This window comes from Oncorhynchus kisutch, linkage group LG17, assembly GCF_002021735.2.
Source record: "Oncorhynchus kisutch isolate 150728-3 linkage group LG17, Okis_V2, whole genome shotgun sequence".
Lineage (NCBI taxonomy): Eukaryota > Metazoa > Chordata > Actinopteri > Salmoniformes > Salmonidae > Oncorhynchus > Oncorhynchus kisutch.
Window position 1 is genome coordinate 36,107,534 of NC_034190.2, and position 21,848 is coordinate 36,129,381.

At 44.5% G+C, this 21,848-nt stretch overlaps 2 protein-coding genes across 9 annotated transcripts in view; one reads left to right on the forward strand and one right to left on the reverse strand.

Annotated features, from left to right (window-relative positions):
• Positions 1-239: 239 nt before the first annotated feature.
• Positions 240-16,506, reverse strand: LOC109907596 (claspin). Of its 3 annotated transcripts, none has more exons than XM_020505651.2 (23): positions 16,247-16,505; positions 15,456-15,570; positions 14,806-15,155; positions 14,548-14,694; positions 14,187-14,322; positions 13,919-14,021; positions 12,056-12,615; positions 11,604-11,780; positions 11,257-11,411; positions 10,783-10,988; positions 8,716-8,768; positions 8,323-8,513; positions 5,823-6,441; positions 5,671-5,731; positions 4,737-4,806; positions 4,566-4,657; positions 4,130-4,288; positions 3,741-3,862; positions 3,488-3,615; positions 2,197-2,326; positions 1,991-2,067; positions 1,660-1,821; positions 240-629 (listed from the first exon to the last, which is right to left on the reverse strand). In XM_020505651.2, the coding sequence occupies exons 1-23, from the start codon at positions 16,268-16,270 to the stop codon at positions 507-509; spliced, it is 3,960 nt and encodes a 1,319-aa protein (XP_020361240.1). In that variant the 5' UTR covers positions 16,271-16,505; the 3' UTR covers positions 240-506. The 3 variants fall into 3 exon arrangements, with proteins under 3 accessions (XP_020361240.1, XP_020361241.1, XP_020361242.1); XM_020505652.2 differs by having other exon boundaries at positions 246-629; positions 4,737-4,803; positions 16,247-16,506; XM_020505653.2 differs by having other exon boundaries at positions 246-633; positions 1,663-1,821; positions 16,247-16,506.
• A 598-nt stretch (positions 16,507-17,104) lies between these two features.
• Positions 17,105-21,848, forward strand: part of LOC109907597 (protein argonaute-4) — a 31,656-nt gene continuing 26,912 nt past the window's right edge. For 4 of the 6 annotated variants that reach the window (XM_020505654.2, XM_020505657.2, XM_020505658.2 and 1 more), the window contains exons 1-3: positions 17,105-17,292; positions 20,618-20,801; positions 21,222-21,342. In XM_020505654.2, coding sequence (XP_020361243.1) covers positions 17,274-17,292; positions 20,618-20,801; positions 21,222-21,342 — 324 coding nt within the window. In that variant the 5' untranslated portion in view covers positions 17,105-17,273. The remainder of the gene's footprint in view (positions 17,293-20,617; positions 20,802-21,221; positions 21,343-21,848) is intronic. The other 2 variants (XM_020505656.2, XM_020505659.2) reach the window with 1 other exon arrangement.

Below are 21,848 nucleotides of genomic sequence, written 5' to 3' on the forward strand. Positions count from 1 at the left end.
CATTTCATTTTCAATAACATTTGCAAACATCTCTAAAAACATGTTTGCACTTTGTCATTATGGGGTCGTGTGTAAAATGGAAGAGAGAAAATTCTATTGAATCCATTTTGAAAATAGGCTGCAGCAACAAAATGGGGAATAAGTCAAGGGGTAGGAATACTTTGAAGGCGCTGTACCTCTATTTACCTACAAGCAACCTGCATGTGAGTAGAATAGAACACACCAGGATAAAACAGATATTAGAGCATGTGGTAAAATACGCTTTAATTTACAAACTTAAAACAAGTACATTTAAAAATCCGAAAAATAATAATAAAATCAAACCCATTCTATTTACATGATAAAAAAAAATAAAAAAGATTCAGGACACAAATTAAGTAGGACACAATCAAGTGTTGTCCAAAAGAGTCAATAGGGTACCGGGAGAAAGTGTGAATGTTGTTGACACCAGATTTTACAAGGTAGTACACACTCTGGATGGGTGTATGATTGGCACATCAGGCACCTCAGTTCTCCAGGTAACAGAAAATACTTCTTTGGGGTCCTTTGGCTGCTGGTGCGTTGTTTTCTCGACATGGCCGCTTAGCAGCCGGGGCCAAAACCTTGATTTGTCCCCTCTTCTTCATCATCTGCGAAATAAAGAGATATTCAGAGTTAAATATCGGAAATGACTCCTGTTGCTAAAATAATGGACCAGAACTTGTCAGAGATACACAGAGCTTGTCAAACTCTCCACCACGTTAGAAGCAAACGCCCCATGACGATAATATTCAGATTTAGGGATTCTTCATTTCTTACTGGAATGTAATTATTTGGGAGATTTTAGCACCAGCGTGGAGTCCCATTAAAAATTATACATGTCCAGCTGTGTTTGTGGACGTCTGTATGACTCGGAGCAGTACTACAGCTATTTAAAAACATCAATTACGCCTCAGTTTAAAACAGAACTCCCCAAAAGTCTTAACCTGGTTAGCATGATCCGGCATCATTTTAAATTGTAATTAAAATGTCATCATGACAAATACAAATTTGAGCCAATTTTAAAAAGACAATGTTAATGCCCTGAGATAAAATACAATTTCACGTTGACGCTGTGTCTTCCCTGATCGGTTCAGAGATTATACATGCAATAATATAGATATTCCACACAGATCCAGTTTGGATTATGTCATGTTGTACACATTTTCAGCTAAAAACCCAGTTGCAGTATATGTAAACATAGTAAAAAAAAAGAAAGAAAAAAAAGGTATGGATAAGAGCGAGCAATGGTTCAAGTCAAACAAAGACTGCACTAACACAGTTTTTACCAGGGAAACATTGACAGCTTGGGCTTTTGGCACCACCCTATGGTCAGACATCGGTACTACACTACAGTCCAAAGTCCCATGATTAGAATTACAAGTACAGTAATGACCAAACCGTCACAAGTTCTAGAGAAGAAACTCTTAAAATGTGTAATGGATGTTTTTATTCTACAGAAAAAAATAAAAATAAACTGTTGGGAATGGAGTGAGGCTTTCAAGAAAAACAAAACATGTTTACTGAAACACTACACACGGTTGTAGCCACAATACTGACCAACTATCATCCAACTGTGTGCATTAGGCCCACAGGGTTACATATAACACCATTATATTTTCTCTCTATGGTTGGACCTGCCTGTTTTTTGGGGGCTTCTGCAGCCGAGGACTCTTTCTCTGGCGATAGGCTTTGGAAGACGAACCCTCGGGTGTTGCGGGGGGCTAGCGGGTTCCCCTCGGAGATACAGGCCAGCTTCTGCAGGACCGAGCGGGGCTGGCTAAGCAACGAGCCCCTCTTCACCTGAGGTGGGGTTCACAGGTTAAATGGAGGTGAAACGGTCATAGAGGCAGTCATCTAGTAAAGATTCTTAGAAGGCTCCGTCCGATTACACAACAGTGAAAATCACAAGTGTCACACTAGAGGAGAGATGGTGACTTCAAGTCCAGACTAGTATGAGGAAGGTACTGACCATGGTGGGTTGAGAAGGTCTCTGGAAGGGGTTCTGAGCTGGGAATTCTCTGTCCGCCTGGGGTGCAACAGGCAGCTCTGGAAAACAAAACAGAGAGACGGAGGGATTGAGATAAGGGGAGGGTTAAAAAGAGTAACTTGAGAAATTCGCAGTCATCTTTCTTATATATATATTTTATATCTCATCTCTCTTGTACATCAGCTCACCTTTCTTCTGTAGTTTCTTGGCGGTCAGTTTCTTGGCCAGCTTCATGAACTGGCTGTCCTCCCCGCCAATCTTCTCCTCCTCCTCCTCGTCCATGTCAAAGTCCTCCCCTTTCTTGGCCTTAGCATCCGACTAGAACGTCAAAGGGTGTTAGACAAACATGAGACACCACACACACACACACACACACACTACATAGGATACAAACCAGGGGAGTAATCATTAGTCCAAACCGTAGGAAAACGGTTCGCAACGAATATGAGTTTATTGGAGAAATTCAAGTAGGCTCCTCCCTGTTTCATGCCATTTGGTTCCTAGTGAGTTTCCCCTGACAGAATAGAATGACACACACCAAGTGTTCGACACACTCCCATATGCTATACATACACTACATGATCAAGTATCGGTTGGGCGATTAAGCATGGCTCGCACGGGGGCATTGTCATGCTGAAACAGGAAAGGGCATTTGCCAAACCGTTGTCACAAAGTAGGAAGCACAGAATCATCTAGAATGTCATTGTGTGCTGTAGCGTTCAGATTTCCCTTCACTGGAACTATTGGGCCTAGCCCGAAACATGAAAAACAGCCAGACTATTATTCCTCCGCCACCAAACTTGTTGGCACTATGCATTGGGGCATAATCACGTTCTCCTGGAATCCTCCAAACCCAGATTAGCCCTGACTGCCAGATGGTGACACGTGATTCATCACTCCAGAGAAAGCGGTTCCACTGCTCCAGAGTCCAATGACGGCGAGCTTTACACCATTTTAGGCAACGCTTGGCATTGCACATGGTGATATTAGGCTAGTGTGCAGCTGCTCGGCCACGGAAACCCATTTCATGAAGCTCCTGACGAACAGTTCTTGTGCTGACGTTGCTTCCAGAGACAGTTTGGAACTCGGTAGTGAGTGTTAAAACTGAGGACAGACGATTTTTATGCGCTTCAGCACTCGGAGGATCCGTTCTGTGAGCTTGTGTGGCCTACCACTTCACGGCTGAGCCGTTGTTGGTCCTAGACATTTCCACACAATAACAGCACTTACAGTTGACCGGGGCAGCTCTAGCAGGGCAGAAATTTGACAAACTGACTTGTTGGAATGGTGGCATCCTATGACGGTGCCTCGAAAGTCACTGTACTCTTCAGTAAGGTCATTCTACTGCCAATGTTTGTCTGCGGAGATTGCATGGCGGTGTGCTCGATTTTATAGCCCGGTCAGCAACGGGTGTGGCTTTAATAGCCCGAAGCCACTAATTTGAAGGCGTGTCCACATACTTTTGTACATGAAGTGTACCTGTTCTCGTAGCCACTGCTCCCTCTCCAGCCTCTCTTTCCTCCTCTGCAGCTCTGCCTGGTCCAGCTCTTCCTCCTCCTCATCTTCCTCCCCCTCTGCCCCCATTCCGTCCATGTCAAAGCCATCGTCTAAAGAGAGAAAAGCACCACAAAAACAGACGGCATTGGGTTAAAACGCGACTGTTGAATAAAGCTTGTGGAACAGAAAAGCAGGATATCTGTCGAAGGAGGACGCCAACTCAGGACACACCCACCTATGTTCTTCCAGCGGAAGCGGCGAGCTCGGCCCGGGCCGTCTGAGTGCAGGTCCCCGTCGGCTAGGTAACGCTCTTGGTACAGCCGCAGTCGCCGCTTGTCGTCGTCAAGGACCTGTTTCCTGTAGACGAGCGGGTTACACTAAGCTTTAGGGTAACATTTTTCCCCCCACACAGACGCCATGTGATCAGTTGCTTCTTCCAATAAAAATGAACAAATTAAACTTCTCTACTACCAAACATTACCTATGAAGATAAAGCACATTGTGCTTTGTTAAGGTAACCCAATAGTAATAGTATTGAGTATAGAAGTTCTTAAGATTTCTTTTTGTTCCGAGGTATTTAGAATGTTATTTTTTGAGGGTGTGGGTATTTGCGTCAGTACATACATGTGGATCTTGTTGACCTGGTCCTGCAGCTCTTCATCAGACGGCAGCTCGTCCAGCAGCTCCTCCTCCTCATATTCATTCTCACCGTCATCCTCATCCTCACTGCCCACATCACTACCTGAGAGCTCAGCCTCAGAGTCCACAAACTCTGCCATGCGCCTGCAGAGAGCGGAAAACACAACCAGACGACATGAATACAAAGTGGGCTTGAACTATCCTTCTGTGTGGAAACCGCACAGAAGGAAACTGATACATAAAAGGGGTTTACAGTTTGTGCAATTGAGTTCATTTTCAAAAACAGGACATTCGACAGACACTCATCCTAAGACCTAAAGTTATATTGACAGACCAAGCACCAAACGCATTTCACTGTACTTGTGCATGTGACAAACTTGAGCTGTGTAAGTTCATCATTCAGGAACAGTTCTCTACGTACATTTTCTTCCTTCCTTGCCGGGGTGCAAACACAGCCTCCCTTTCCTCCTCCTCTACCTCGTTCTCTTCATCCTCGTCGCCATCATGGTCTTCCTGGAAGGAAAGGAGGAAGGAGTTAAACTGATTGGGGTATACGTCATCAATGCAAAAGGTGCGATTGCATGTGCCTTACCTGCTCACTCTGGCTCTCCACGTCTGACAAAAGTCGAAACTCACAATCCTCTTCCGCCAGTCTCGTTCTACTGAAACAGCACAGAACAGCATTTAGCCTTACGGGGATACATTTTTCGATTTCTTTGAATGTATAGCCTGAGCATATCATAGTGGTAAGTACAAGAAGTATAACATAGTACTCCGTTACGGAATTTAATAAACTTTATTGATACCGAGAAGGTAAATTAGTCATCAGATACAATATTAGGGCCCTATCAAATCAGCTTCATTTTTTTTGCCTGATTTTGTTATTTTCTCTCTCCAAAATCCATTTTCTTCAGGTTTTCACCCTCAAAATCACTTTAAAAAAATAGAAAAACAAGAATGGGATGTTCTAAGTACACAACAATGCTCAAACTACATCAGGAGAAAACTTGAGGTCTGGTAAAATCTAAGAAATGTTGAATTGTAGGTGCACAGTTTTTAATGCATGTGCACACCAGCCAGAAAGCGTTGTTCGGTTGGCAGTGTTTCTGTAGCAAAATAAATTATGGTTGGTTTAATGCAAATAATCATGATATCATTCTGCCAGGTAGGTATAGGCTACTTTGTAGTTAACATTTAATTGAGAAGGTTTTTGGAAAAGCCTTTCAATCTACCAGTAGAGTAGAAGGTTATCATTAGCATTATCGCTAACGGCTGCACAGAGCATAGACTAGACATACGAGCACCACACAACACACAGACAGTGGTATATTCCTGTGCAGGAAAATACAAATTACTACATTTTGTCTTATTAACTTGGACAAATAAATTAACTTTCTAATAAATTACAATACATTTAGTTTATTTCCTAATAAGTTCACTACATTCAATATTGTTGAATTCCATTTTAAATGTCTGGAGTCAGTGATTGTCTGCGTTGAAAAAAATATTAGGGTAGCTGTTTTTACCGGTCTTCCGCAGTTGAAGAGTGTGGGGCGTAGCTAGAGTTGGATCGCAAGGGGGAGACACCTATACGGAGAGAGATTGAGAGGAATGGAACCAAAACATTATTACACCCAATCACCCAGACGTACACCCAGTACTTGGGAGACACGCTTACCTTGAGTAGTAAACTTCCCAGAGCAGAGGCCGAGCAGCTGATCCATGTCATCGTCTCGGTCCATTTCCAACTCCATCTTGGCTTCCTCCCTCTTCCTCCCTTCCGCTCCCTCCTTCTCCCTTTCTGCCTGTGTGGTGGGGAACACTCCCGAACACAGCCCCAGCAGCTCATCCTCCTGGGTCGCCCCCAGCCCTCTAACTCCTCCCTCGCTCTTCCTCTCCATCGCTCCCTCCGTCTGTGTGGTAGGGAACATTCCAGAACACAGCCCTAACAATTCATCCTCCTGCGAGGCCCCAAGCCCCCCCACTCCGCCCTCTCTGGCAGTCCCGAACCCCCCAGAGCACATTCCTAACAGCTCCCCCATGTTAGCGTCCATAGCGTTCTCATCCAGGCTGGCCAGTAGGAGCTGCCTCTTGTGGGAGCGTGGGGGGCCAGTGCGGGGCCCCACGTTGAGGAAGCCGTCGGCATCCAGGAGCTGGGAGTCCTCCTCCAGAGAGAAGCGACCCTGGGACGGTGCCCCCAGGGGGCCAGAAGACTCGCCGGGGGAGGGGGGAGCGTACAGGTCCTGAGAGTCCTCCACGGGCAGCGAGAGGGAGGGCTCGGAGAGTTTCCCTGAGCTCTGTGGGATGGAGAGAGAGAGGGGGATGAGATACTGGGGATGAGTCTCAAAGGAGTCCGTCTCAACATTTATAGAAACTGCCTTTCTGAATCCTAACTTAACAATAAACATGTCTGTATGGGTTTGGGGGGGGGTGCTGCTGCTCATCTGAACTAAAAATACACATTTGGACACAGAAGTTTTAGCCTAAACATAGCCTGAAATATAGACACTGACTGTAGGGCTATTACTCTCACATGTTGCCTAATATAATGTTATTTCTTGAAGTAAAATGATACACCAAATGTTAATTTAGTCTTGGGAATAGGAGTGGAGAAATGACTTTCTTTCAGCATCTTGAGAGAACCAGAATGCACAGTTAGCACGTTCGCACGGTCCCTGTCTTTGTCAGTGACAAAAGCTGACTGTAGGCTATTTCAACTACATAAACATATGTATCCAGGACAAACTGAAATCTAAATCAGATTCATGTTGGATTGTTTTCACAGCTTTTTGTTTCCTTGAAACCGGTGGAACCTACTTCATTTAGACATTTTGAAGGGAAAATCTTTCGGCGTTTTAATTTGTTTTATTAGAGTTAGGCTATTGCAGGCTTGCCCCGGTCGCTACACGTCCTTGCTCTGTGAGTAGAAATGGAAGACAAAACTTTACCAATGTCAACTGGATTAGGTTTAGGACTTTTACTGATACAGCCATTCTATTCATTTATTACATTGTTCTGGTGAGCTCGGATTTTTTGTCTCCTAAGGCAACAAGTAATGAGAGAATAGTAGCTGCAGGCCTAAGTCGATCAACAAATAGCCTACAAAATGTTGGAAATTTAATGCAGAATTCCCCCCCTCGCTAAAACAGGGGTGAAAGTAGACTGAGACGACTGTCTGGGACAGTGACGCATGCGATCAGCAGTGGAGGCATCAATGAATTCAGGCTACATGTGTGCCTAATAGTCGCTGAATGTCATTACACGTTCGGTGTTAAGAAATAATAATAACAAATATTTTTTTTAAAACATGTCTTTCCATCGCATTTTCAACTCGACCGATAGTTTTGTTACAAAAACCATGCCATTAAATAGTCAAATGTGCTTACTGTGGACTTTGCACGTGCGCTCTAGCCAACAGCTCGCAGACAGTGTGGGTAGGCTAGGTCACACAATGAGACTAGCTTATTATGGATAATGATTTTTAGATTGTCAAATGGCAGTCAAGCGTCGATCACCATGTCACCAGAATAAGACCCTCGGTATTTATTGAAAGGGAGCATCGAGCTCGTCACCATCCACCTTCACCACCCTGTGAGATTCATCGTAACTTATTTAATCAGTAGCCTAATAAACTGAGTTGTAGTGGAGGACCACACATACACACCATAGTTTACTTCCATATGATGGTTATTATATCAATACTGGCCCAAAGGCGTTTCCACCACCATTTCTCGCGTAATGAATTTTACCGACAAAGATCACATGTTGAACAAACAAATGATCTGTCAGCGGTTTTTTTATTTTAACGGTCCTGAAACTTCCTGTTTCCATCACAGCGGACGTGATGGAAAGGTGGTTCATCAGATGAAACATCATGCCTGGTTGTGTTCATGACACCTTAAAATGCAATACATTTTTTTACGGTTAAATTAGTCTTTACTATGATGCCCAATGAAAACAAATTGGCAAGCACACACATAGGTCACTGCACCCCCCAGTCAAAATCGTTCCGCGGTCCCTGATTGAATTCACATAACGCATGCATTACTGGGAGACATGCATACTTGGGTCTGTGTGGTTCCGATAGGCTCTCTTCTGACACTGTCATACAGTGGTAAGGAAAACACTGTGCCCTAGACATACAGGATATAAACCCCCCTAAACGGTCAGCGTCTCACCTTGGAGGCAGATCCCAGGAAGCTGGGTCTGAAGAAGCAGGGTGAGGGGGAGCGAAAGGTTCTGGCTGACAGGCCCCTGCCTCCTGTGGTGCTGCGGTTAACAGGCTGGTAGGACGGCAGCATGGAGCCCAGCAGCTCAAAACTACTGTTGTGACTGTTGTCCTTGGCCAGGGACAGAGAATCTTCTTCCTCTGTAGTAGAAAAGAGATATAGAACTTGCAATACAATTTTACCAGTGAAATCTCCCTTTTTCAAAACCATCAGCCCCCCCCCCCTATTTTTTTTAACCTAGAATGGAAAAGAGACACCTGATTGCATCAAGGATGAGAGTATTTTATGAAGTAGCATAGTTCTGATAATTTACTATGAAAGTGAGATGTTCAGTCTACTCACCCATCTTTGTGTAACTGTCTTGACCACCGGGCCCTGTCCTCTTTACACCATCCCTGTAAGAAAGACAAAAAATTTCACAACTTGGAGGGAGAGATAACACACACATACTAACTCACTTAGTATATGCATTTAACGTACACCAGGGTTCATTTCGGTACTCTATTTTAGATGTAGTCTAGTCTTAGTCATTTTGACTAAAATATCATTCAGTCTGTCACATTTGTGCCATTTGAATAATGGATGGTCTAGTATTGCCTCATTAACCGATAGCTTACATAAACCACTCACTTCTATGGGCACAAACATACATAGCCTTGTCCTACCAACTTTTTGGGGAAGAACATCCTATTCTCTCCCAACAGCAGAAATATGACAAACATAACAATATATAATTACTTGGCCATGTGATAATTATCTTGCTCTGCGAGAGCGAGCTGGTCACAGATCACCAGATGGTCCCCTAAAGTACTATGGGTTGCACCTCCGTCACGTCACTGCCATCGTTATGAACCGGTTCAGATGCCGCAGCCACATTGCTGTCCAAAAGTAGAATGGGAGCTAATGACTGTTTCGCCCAGTGATTTAGTCAAATCACAAAACCTTGAGTCCGAATCGAGGCCCAAGTCCCTATGGCTTAAATCTGAGTCCCAGTGCGCGAGTCCTGGTCCAAGCACTCAAGTCGAGAGTCACTGGGTCCAAATTAACTCAAAATAGAAGTCATTTGCCCAGTCAGTGTAATGGCAAGAGGAATTTTGTCAATAACTTGTGTGCTATCCCATTTCCTTTCTGTGCCACCAAATGTTTCCACTATAAGCTACTGGTAATGTTACCTGGGAAACCGTAAGTTGAAAAACGTTCTTGAATGTTGAAGATAGAAATTCCATTAATATATACTTTTTTATATATTTTATGATTCAACACGTCAGTGGCATGTTTGTTCTCCATAGCATATTTCTAGCAACGTTCCAAAACTTTGTGTCCTGCTGAGCGTGCCCCCAGGTTGTTAGCGATAGCTAGCTAATGAGGTATAATGAATGAACAAGTGTGTAGCCTAATAAAACGGTTAACGGTCCAGTCCGCCAGTAGCCAAATTTTAGAACACTTTTTTTTTAATGCAAAATGCACGATAGAAAAACAAATACGCTTGTATTACGGATCATATCTTTTGAATGGTAAGAGCTAGAATGAAGCCATTTTCTCCAAGGAAAAGAGAGTGACTTGGCTACAGAACCTGGCTAAGAAATACAGTGGGGAAAGGTTGAGCGAGGCTACAAATTAAAATCCAAAAGATCATTAATTTCGTTTTTATCATTAATTGTTTAAAAAAAGTAATGTCTTAATCACACAGACAGTGCATCTATTTTGGTACACCAGAAGTACATTGATTTCCATTGGAACACTGCATGTGCCTTGTACCGTTGCGATGCAGAGGCAGCTGCAGTGCGATTTTTATTTGACTGACAGATTGTGCCTAAGTAAATGACATTAACAGAAATGAAGTGTATAATTGGAAACGGAGCCCATCTGCCCACACGCATCGCTTGCTACCCGGTAGCTCACCAGCTGGTGTGCCAGGTGAGGCACTATCTTCCCATTGCTGAAAAAGCCTGTGCATATCTGCTGCTAATATTAATTGTGCTCATCATTGAAAAGCTCTGAATCTCGCCAAAAACCCAGAGATAATCGTCTCGTTTTAGTCAACTGAAATTAAAAATAATTTAGTCCATTTAAAAGTTATAGTCTCGTCAATTACCACAGAAATATTTGTGTTGGATGAATATTTGAGTCACTACTTTTGTTGACGAAATTAAACGCTGGCTTACACACCTTTTCAATACATTGCTTGAATCCAGTACAGTCGAGAAAGGAGTCTAGGACACTGACATCTGGACACTTGAATATAGACAGCACTTCCTTTTCCACACAACAAGGCTGCCCATGACCAACGACATGGAGCACTACCTCGCATTCTACTTTGCCTTATGCAGGCCTGCAATCTAAAGGCCACGTATTGTCAGCCTATGTACGTGGCCGAGACTCCCAAATATCAGCGCCACACACACATACCCCGTGCGCGAGCAGGAGCTGCTCGCAAACAGCATGAGGGTTCCGTCTGTGTTGAGCATGTCTGGTGGGGGAGAGGGACCCTTTAATCTTAACAGGGAGGGGCTCCTCACACCCCTCTGTGCCTCGCTGCCCTCCTCCTGATCATCATCCTGGTCGTCATCCTCATCCTCGCCATCAGCATCACCACCCAGTAGCTCATCTACACCCTGTGGAGAGAAATAGGTTTTTGACAAACTCCGAAAACACACCAACACAATTAATGGTTCCATTACCATTAATTAGACAAGACATTCCCTCTATTACCCTTAGTCTAATTTTTCCCACTTAAAAATGCTTTGGTCTTCAATGTGTAGGTTCCCATCGCGGAGCATCACTGCGAAAAGTGTACGGAAAGCACTGACACGCAACCCAAGACTGCCTGAGGCAGGTGCGGTGGATGGGGGTAGAAGGTCAAAGCCGCCGATCCACTCTTACCTCTTCCCCCTCGGAATCCGTCATTTCCTCTTCCTCTTCCTCGCCACAGTCCTCGTTGTCTAGGCGATGGAGGGCGGCCTTGCGTTCTCGATCCTCCCGTCTCTTTACGGCCATGGCCTGCTGCAGACGGGACTTCAGGTTGGTCAGCTTCTCACCTGAGGAAAGGGTGAAACCAGGCTGGTTAGGAAAGAATATTGCAGCCAGTGGACAGAGAATTAAGACATTTGGAAATGTGTGTGTGGTGGTGGATTTCAGGAAATTGGCTTATTATGCATGGTATGGGATGCCTCTTTAGCGAGTGTGTGTGTGTGGAAGTTTAGAGAGAACGTGTGTGTGTGTGTTTGTACCAGGCGCGGTGTGTGCAGCCTCCTCCTCCCCTTCCCTGATGGTGGTGGTGACAGTGTCTTGGTGGAGTTCTTCGCTGCTGTCTTTACGGATGACGCTGAGCTGCACGGTGCGTTCCCCTCTGGGCCGGGCCACAGGCTGGACGTGACGTAGGAAACGCTCCTTCAACGCCTCCACGCCTGTGGGGGGAAACAAACAGGTTAACGACAGAAGACCATACATGACAACCAACTTGACTGGGTTTCTTCTCAACCCAATACATTCAAGCTCACCCATTTCGCCACAATACAGTGTGCTTGTGTTGTGACCCACCAAAATCCTTTTGTGTGCCACATGAAATGTACAAAAGCATGCATCTAAACACAAGGCTTTAAACCAAAACCCACCATTTGGAAAATAATGCGCTATAGAGCTCCGACCTTATGGAGCTGAACATTTGCTGTGGTGCTCTCACCTGGGTTAACTTGAAGGGGCTCCAGATCAAAGGACCCATCGTCAGCACACAGTTTGGGGACAGGCGGGGGCTCCACCCCCAGCTCCCTCAGTCTGGCCAGCCTGTCCTTCTTGAGTTTTCTGATTGGTGGTGCTATGGGGTCCACGCTGGCTCTAGCAGGTAGCGGCTGAGCTCCCTCCCAATCCCTTGCCTTTGCCTCCATCTCCTGGGCTTGGGAGTCAGAGGGATCTGCCTGGTTCTGCTCTGGGGGTCCAGCCTCCATATACTCTAGTGGTGGAATTTCAGCACCAACAAACACTGAAATATTAGCCCCCTGCATAATGGCGGCCAGTTCAGGTAGTGGGAATTCATTGTCGTCGAGCTCCTGGGTTGGAGAGGTCTCCCCTGCCCTGCGGTGGTTCTCCTGGTGTGGGGAGGAAGTGGCCGTTGGCTGGGAGAGAGCTTGGGTCTGGGTGGAGGGTGGGTCCAGGGAGGCTGAGGGCTGTTGGGACTCCTTGGGTGGGTTGGGGGGAGGAGGTGTTGGGGTTGCCTCCTTTATCAAGTCCTGATACTTGGCAGACCTTAAAAAATAAATACAAATAAAAGGGGTTTATATGCTTAAAAAGGGGCAATATGGAGTTCAAACAATAACAAAATGGAATCCCCGCCACTGTTTTGGTAAAAAGCTGAGGGATAGGGCAGGAGAAATGTAACAATTCAAATTCATAGACAGAGATATGGATGCAAGGACTGACCATCTATTAGATCTGAGAATTACCCGGGACCTCACGATACCATATTATCACGATACTAAAAGGCAATGCATGGTCAATACGACGTCCGCATTGGCCGTGCAGCATTTACAGGGATACGGCCTCTGCAGAAGTCAGGGCATTCATACTTCTTCGCAGAGCAGTGGTTGCTGTTGTGAAGGAAGTTGTCAAGGAAGTGAGTGTGTGTTTATACCCCCTGTCCCCAACTACCATCAACCAATCATGTCAATGCGGAGCTATACGGAGCCTTGCGCATTGTTACAAAATTTGGCAGACGCGATGCAGTATGGAGCTGGAGATGGTGTGATGGTGCTTTGCTGGTGACAATGTCTGTGATTTATTTAGAAGTCAAGGCACAATCAACCTGCATGGCTACCAGAGCATTCTGCAGTTATACGCCATACCATCTGGATTGCGCTTAGTGGGACTGTCAACAGGACAATGACCAAACACACCTCCAGGCTGTGTAAGGGCTATTTGACCAAGAAGGAGAGCGATCGAGTGCTGCATCAGATGACCTGGCCTCCACAATCACCCGACATCAACCCAATACTTATTTTCCACGATAATTTGCAAATAAATTCATTAAAAATCCTATAATGTGATTTTCTGGATTTTCTTTCTCATTTTGTCTGTCATAGTTGAAGTGTACCTATGATGAAAATTACAGGCCTCTCTCATCTTTTTAAGTGGGAGAACATGCACAATTGGTTGCTGACTAAATACTTTTTTGCCCCACTGTATGTTGTTGTTAGAGTCAAACTATCGATATAATATCACTGGAAATAATATTGCGATATGTAACTGTATAGATCCCCCGCCCCCCCATCTATATGCAATTATAGTTTTAACTATGTTTTCAGACTATACAGTGTTTGTATACAATGATATTGTTCACAAAGGAGTTAAACAAGCTATTTTGGGTTCTGATAGGGTACGACAGCTGAACCAACCTCATGAGGCATTTATAAGTTATATTCTTAAAGAATCAATGGGTATATCAGATTGCCCCTTTAAATTATTTGGACAAAACTAGACGAGCATAGTTCAGTAATTGCAAAGACAAAGCAGGTAGAAGTAAAGAAATCCTGGTAGATAAATGTCTTCTCACTTCAGTAGTGCCATAGCAGAACCCTCAGGTCGGGCTCTCCTCTTGAAGAACTGGTCGATGCTTTTGGGCTCAGGCATGTGGTAGGGCAGCCCGCATGTGGATTCTGCAAAGGAATTAAGAACATGCAACAAGAAGCACTGAGTTGGACAATAGAAGCTACACAGGAAAAGTGTGTAGCAAGCCATGTAGAAACAAAGCATATTGGAACACAGGCAATGCACTCCATATAGGGACACGCTATTGTAATATGCACGTAGAACAAACTGACCTCGGACCAGCCTCTGGGTCTCACTATGCAGCTGCTTCATGGCCTCCTTGCTAGCTCGAGCTGCCTTTCTCTCCTGGGGACGCTGTTTCGGTCCAGCCTCATCATCTCCCTCATCATCATCATCAAATAAAGGCTCCTGAGGAAAAGATACAGAGCCCAGTTCTGAGACACATCGTCTGCCTGCACAGCACAATATACAGACACAAAGATATGTAAGATTAGTCAAATTCAAATGAACTCACAAACCACTTCACATTCAAAAAGTTATCCTGGGTGATTTATATCTGGCATACGCTTGCTTTTTAGTGACCTCACACCTACTCCTGAACTACAGATAGGACTTTTAAAATGTTGCTCTTACCTTGTGCTTCTTGGATTTCTGCTTTACTGCTGCTCTGATGGCGTCCAGAGACTCTTCCTCTTCATCATCATCCAGACCAGCATCATATAGGTCATTGTCACCAAGGAGACAGCCGCTGTCATTCAGAGCACGGGGCAAAGGGGTCTCCTACAAAACAGAGAGTGACGGGAAAAGGAGTCTTTACTTCATTAGAAAAATAGTCTTTACTTTGTATCAAAACTCTGAATTTTACAATGTCACTATAACACAACCTCTCACCTCTTCAGGTCTCTCTTTGTTCTTCAGTCGCTCCACAGCTTTGCGGCGCTTCTCTTTCTTCCCTCTGTGTCTCTGGCTCTTCTCCCTCTTCCCTTCCACATCCTTTTTGACCAGCTCTTCCTCCTCCTCTGGCGTGCTGCCATCACTGTCGATAGGGGCTATCCGGGATATCTTCTTGCTCTTTAATTCTGCCCTTTTGACCTCTTCCTCAGCAGTCTCCATCTCATCCCCGCTGGATGCTGACAGGACCAAAGCCTCTGCTATCTCAGGCACAACCTCCTCGCTATCACTGTCTCTCAGGGCCTTCCGACAACGGGACCGCCGGTTCACTGTGATGTCATCATCTGAATCTGGGAAAAAAATATTACAAGCCATCTTAATGACTAAACGCGGGAAAGGTGGCATTCCGTTTACATCACAAAGCAAACTATTTCCTACTAAAGTAAGCAGGTTAGTTTGCATTGGTAGTTGAACAGCCAAGTACCGTAGTTTGCTTCAATGATTGGATTGTCTAAAGTCAAAGACTAGACAATCCATTGTTTCTTATCAAGAAGCAAATGGCCCAGTCCAGAGCAGCCTATTTACATTAACAGGGGGCTCTGGTCAGGTGGTCTGTTTAGGCACTGATCACCCATGTTGTGTCACTGTACCTTGCGAGTCGACAGTATTGGTAATCATTTTAGAAGCAATCTCCTCCACTGGTGAGCCCATCCCGCTGTCTGAATCACTCTCGTCTACTGGTTCCTCAGCAGGGAGCTCCAGTGCCTGGACAGAGGGGGGGGGGAAAGTCAGAAATTCACCAAATGTTTATGTTGTTTGAGGGAACCATGCTGGTGACGATGCCATTCTCTCTTTCCTACAAAATAATAATGGTCTGTCTTCTTTCTAGTGACAAGACATAAGTATAACTGACGTAAACATAGAAAAATTGAAATGTTAAGAAAAAAACGATTGTAAATTTAGGTGTATGATCTTGCTTGCTTAAATGTGATGCTTGTCTGTTGTTCAATGTTGGGTCGCCAAATGGCTGTTGTGGCGCCTTCTCTCTCAGCTGCCACAAAGAGCATACGGTTACCGTAGTTAGCCAGCTGGACATTCAATAGTGGCTAATGTTACACATAGCATAGAAAACTGTCTAGAATAGTAATTTAGTTCACACAATGTTAATTGGTTACACAGTCACATTGTTTCCCTATGCAAATGTCTAACAAACAGTCGATCAAACTAGCCAAAGGACGAGAATTGCTAGCTAGCTAATCCAACTCAATCAGTAACAAGTCAGGTGAAGTTAGCGAGCTAACTAGCATGGGGTTATGGCGGACTCAATCCCCACCTAATGTTAGTCAAAATTAACCAAGTTAACGTTGGTTTAATGTGTTGAACTATGTATTGTATGTAGCTAGCTAATGTAACTAACAATTTGAAAATATACATTTCTTACCTGTTGCGAGATCACCACACTCATCTTAAATTACTTTATCCTTCTTTTACTTGTGTAGTTAGAGTGAACCTGCATTAAAACCGTGAAATCAAGACTTCCGTATTCTTTCCGACCACAAGACAGTACTATTGGTATAAAAAAAATGTTGCCTAATAAAATTGAATGGTGTTATTGATCCGCCTTTAGCTAGCTTTCTCTCCCTCCCGCTTGTTCCTGTTCTGAATTAATCATTTTTGATCTTTCGCGCGCTGACAATGATAGTCTATCCTCACATCTGTCAGTTATTGTCGTTGTGCTTTTCTATTGGATGATACTCAAAATTGATGTCCACTCTCATCCAATCGTTGGATGGTGGTCATGCCAATGACAGAGCAGAAGCATTTGATTGGTAAATCCACAGCTGACCAGACATGTCCACCCCCCCACTCCAGGACAAAAACAGTATTTTATTTTCTAACACAGATAATGTACATTTTGTTTTCAATGCAATGTCAAGAAAATATTGCCAGCTGAGTTAATAAAAGTAAGTGGAATCAAAATAACAATGAGTGTTTAACTGGGTAAGGTAAACAAGAGTTTGGGGAAAATGTAGCAAGATGACCTGGAGATAGGGGATGAAATGATGTATAGTCTAATGACAAACAAGTCAGATACAGCTACTTTTAAGTACTGTACTATGACTTAGTAACCTGTTGTATTATGAGTCACATTTACAGTAAAAATGTATGTTGTCTAATTGGGTGGAGTAGTGTACTAACCGTAACTGTACATGGGGTGGCGCTCTTTTGATACTGTTGCGCAAGCGCATAATGAATTTATAGCACCTCCCAGCGCATGCGCATTTCCAAAACTACAGGATCTGTTTTAAATCACTCAGAAGACAACGCATCCACAACACTGCTGGACATTTACGCATTATATTCCCTTTCTTAAATTAGCCCCCCTCAGCTTCGCGATACCGCCCCCAATTTCAGTGTCGGTACGGAGCCGCCAGGCCGGGACAGAGACGGAGAGAGAGCCCTCGGCCATGGAAGCGCTCGGACCCGGTAAGAATATGATATGAGAATCCGGTGTCGGGAGAGTGTGCCCCTATTCATTGCTCAACTGGGGACCGTGGTTGTTGGTAGGCCTCGACGACAGAGAAAAAAAAACAAACGAGCATATCAGGCCCAACGCGTGTAAGATGAATACAACGGAGATCATGTTCTTACCGTGGCTACTACAGCTTGATGAACACATGTTATGCAAGACAAAACGAGATATTGTTTTCGTCAATCTTGGCTGCTGGTTTTCTAACTGAAGCGCGCAGCTCGATACTAGGGCTAGACGGTATTGTGTGTGTGTGTGTGTGTGTGTGGGGGGGGGGTTAACCAATGCCTTCCCTGTCGTGTGTCTTATCTAGCCTATCGATTCATCATCAAACACGCTCTTTTTTCAGCTTTATGATACGTTTAAAACGATTCCAGTTGAAATACGTATCCCCTCAAGCCCACATAGCTTTAGAAAATGTTATTATGAAGCCTGGTAGTTAGCTAATTGTGCAATCGACACACTGTCTTCCTTTCTACCTATTGAACGTGACGAGAGACGCTAACTAACGTTACAATGCTGCAGCACTGTCTTTGTTCACGCTGAAATATTTAAATGTCATCGACTGTTAGTTAGCAGTACATTATTTTAAAAACGTGTTGATATGCTTTCTTGTATTTCTGTCAGTGGTTTGGTCGCCTGGGGGTAAATGATCATGCTCCCGTGCATGCATGGAGTGGAGCCTGGCTTTTGAATAGATCGTGTACTCAATACGTACTCTTTAACAAAACCATTTTTACTGTGACGCAATGGCTACTAGTTGACTTAAAGGCTATCTATCACGTACGAGATGCTGCACTGCCAATTGACAGTTTACCAATATATATGGTTCTTTCACACCTGATATACAAATAACTTTCATGCAGTTGGTGTGAATTCCTATCCTTATTAAAAGCGATTAACAAGTTATCAGCCTTTTTGTCGCCTGAACTTTACAGAAACAATTTTACCCCAGCAATGAAACCCATGCGGTCGTTTACTACCACAAGCATATACATTCTTCTCAATTTCCTGTTTGCCACGCAAATGTTAAGTGTCACTTTAGGTGGAATTGATGGCCACAATGGTTACATCCATACACAAGCTTGTGCATTTATGCGTAGGCATATATAATGTAGTAATTAGCATTTTATGGTATACTGGAAGGCTTCAATGATTGTTTAACTGACTCATCAGCCCAGTGCATCATGTCTGCAGGTTTAAGCCCGTCCCCAGTCTCTCACTTGCACCAGAGTAAAAGCATGGAGACTTTATGGTCATTGGGCCTGTATGTTGACCATGACTGAAGATGGTTTTGTATCTGTTACCACCGCGAACCCTAACCTATTGCCTTTACCTGGAACTCCCAACCGCTAGGCCTAAGACTGTTGGCCACACTGTCACTCTTCAGACTTTTTTTTATGTCAATTTAGACCGTTAGTAGGTCAACAACCAGTGCTCCTTATTTTAAGCCGGGTATGATCAGTAATTTACTCACCTTTATTAAATAACCAGACAGCAGTTTTGGCAGTGGTCCGGTTTCTCTGATGGCATTCTCCTTTGGTGCAGTGCAACCACGGTAACCAATTGGCTTTTTTATTTTTTAGATTGTCCCTGATTGGATTTGATCACCAAAGAATCACGGTGTAGCCGCATTCTCACATCGTGACCATGTACAATGCACTAATTTGCGTGGGCAGTGGGCTTGATCAGGGGCAATTTGCCTGAAGTGCATGTGACAGCCAGCCAAGCCCTGCAGGTTGTTGCTGCAGACCTGAATCCATAGTTGAGGTACCAGTGTGAGACCCCCCCCCCCCCCCATTCAGGAAGGGACCTGGTCTAGGTTTGAGGACAAGGAAGGGGTCCAGGCATATCACACAGTGACACACTGACAGCCCCTCTCAACCGCCCTGAGGCAGCAGCTGAGGGGGTTATATATAGATCCGGTGCTGTTTTTGGTGAAAGTGGGTGAGGTCGGGTTGACCCAACCTGACTGTTACACCTGCTGGGATCCCTCTCTCTGAACCTTACCTACAGCACATGCACACCTTTATACACCCCACACACACTGTGTATCCCTGTGGCTGTTGTGGTTGGTCCCGTCGCAGTTACTATTACAGGGACGTGGTGTGAGAAGACGGGTGTGAGTGGAGTGTTTTAAGGAGGGGATCAGGATGTTTTTAGGAAGCAGACGACAAAAGCAGTAAGCGTTGCCCTCCCTCCCTTGCACCCAGCCTTAAATCATGATAAACTCAACTCTCTCCTTTCCCTCTCTATAAGTTCTGAATCTTGAATGTCTAGGCCTAAGACAAACGTTTTTTTAAGTGTCTACAGAGTAGGTATGTTAAATTGGATAGTCCTATTTTGTAATAGTCTTTAACACCAAGGACAATTGAAATGTAAAACAAGTATACAATAGTGGTGCATCTCACTTCCCAACATCCACCCAAGTAATTGTCTCATTTTCATTGGCTGTATAAATTGCTAACTACATGCCTGTGAGTCAGTATTGGGGCTTGGTACAATAGGACTACACAATAAGTTGTGGGATATACACTGAATGTATGAGCCACATCCTCTATAAGACGTGTGGCGAGGCAGTGTTTGTGTTGTGTCTAGTGGTAAATCCCCGCTGTCTCTGCAGACCCTCATTTGGCCTTGCTGCCGTCTGTCTGACGTGCTGCTCTTTGTCTGAGGCGAGCCCTGTGCGTCAGTTTATGTTCTGGCTTGAGTGGGGTGGGGGCTGGGTAGGGACATTTGTTTTCTCCTCTGTTGACCTATCTGGGTCGGAGGCCAGGGAGATGGATCAATAGGTGTGTTTGGGCGGGTAGCCGTGACCTGTTCATGAGAGTTCGTGTGGGAAACCGTGGCAAGGAATGTGATTGGACTGATTTCAGAAATTTATTCTGCAAATAGACCAACAACTCTAATAATGCAAAAAAGAAATGGCAAACGCGTACAACAATTTTTGTTGGTCAGCTTTGATGAGTTTCTGAGCATCCTATCCATATAGCTTAGCTACCAATAATTGCACCCACCGGTGGTCACTGTGCTGCTTAGCCTCATTGCCCTAAAGGCCTCTTAACTACTACTTACTTGTCCTTTCCTCTTAGTGCCATTTTAACAGGGTCTTATTTGTTAGAGCACACCGTAGCAGCAATTTTTGCTCCACAGACAAAACAAACATTTCTTATTGAATAAGTTCAGGTAGCTCCTCACTGTTTGTCTATTTTCTTCCATTTGGTACATAGTGAATACGAAATGAATGTATCAACCAACAAATGTGTGTGTTTCTGTGTTTGGACCCCCCTATAGGCCCGCCGGCCCCGCCCTCCCTCTTCCAGCCCCCACGGAGACCTGGCATGGGCACCGTGGGGAAGCCCATCCGCCTGCTGGCCAACCACTTCCAGGTGCAGATTCCCAAGATTGATGTCTATCACTACGATATCGACATCAAGCCTGAGAAACGGCCAAGGAGGGTTAACAGGTAAATACAACTGGGAAGGAGAGAAATGTCTCTTTTTGAGGAGAACTAGAAGGTGGAAATGGATTTTCAGAGAGAGGGGAGCTTAAGTTGATACTTTGAGGGTTTATTTTTGGTGGGGGATTTGAGGGAATGGAAGTGTGTATTTGTCAGTGAAACAAGTCAAACTCAAGTGAGTTGTACATGTGAAAATAAAAATGGGTCTTTAACAGAACAGCCGGTGGGAAGTTTATTTTTATTTAACCTTTTAACTAGGCAAGTCTGTTAAGAACAATTTCCTATTTACGATGACGACCTACCCCGGGCCAAACCCTATTTGAATGTATAGGGAAGGACAGTCGAGACAGCTCTTTTTGTAAGCAGTACTGTCTGTGTGAATGCATTATCTGGCCATCTCATGATTTCTCCCCCTCTCTCTCACAGGGAGGTGGTGGACACAATGGTTCGCCACTTCAAGATGCAGATCTTTGGTGATCGACAACCGGGCTACGACGGGAAGAGAAACATGTACACGGCCCATCCACTACCCATCGGGAGAGACAGGGTAAGCAATCGTCTTTTAAGGTCTTAACGACTCTTAACGACTCTGGCACCTCTGGTTTTTGTGACCATGTAAATGGGGCTGTTTCTCCTCCCAAGCACCCCTATCAGTTCCTGAAAGAGTTTTGAATAGCCTTTGTTTCGATAGGTGTTTTTCCTGCCCCATCCAGAACCACAGGATTGATTTGCCCCAAACTCGATTGTCATCATTTGTGTTTTCCAGTCCTTGACAAGTTTGTTTAATGTGTACAAAACATGAGGAACGCCTTCCTAATATAAAGTTTTGCCCTCCGAACAGCCTCAATTCGTCAGGGCATGGACTCTAAGGTCCATGCCCTTTCCACAGAGATGCTGGCCCATATTAACTCCAATGCTTCCCACAGTTATCAAGTTGGCTGTATTTGTTTGGGTGGTGTGACCATTCTTGATACACACAGGAAACTATTGAGCTTGGAAAAACCCAGCAGCGTTGCAGTTCTTGACACACTCAAACCGGATTGCCTGGCACCT

Coding starts and splice junctions, on each gene's coding strand:
- LOC109907596 (XM_020505651.2), bottom strand. CDS start 16,270: ATGAGTGTGGTGATCTCGCAACAG. Junction 15,156..15,455: donor CAATACTGTCGACTCGCAAG/GTACAGTGACAC, acceptor TTTTTTTCCCAG/ATTCAGATGATGACATCACA. Junction 4,289..4,565: donor CGGCAAGGAAGGAAGAAAAT/GTACGTAGAGAA, acceptor CGCTCTCTGCAG/GCGCATGGCAGAGTTTGTGG.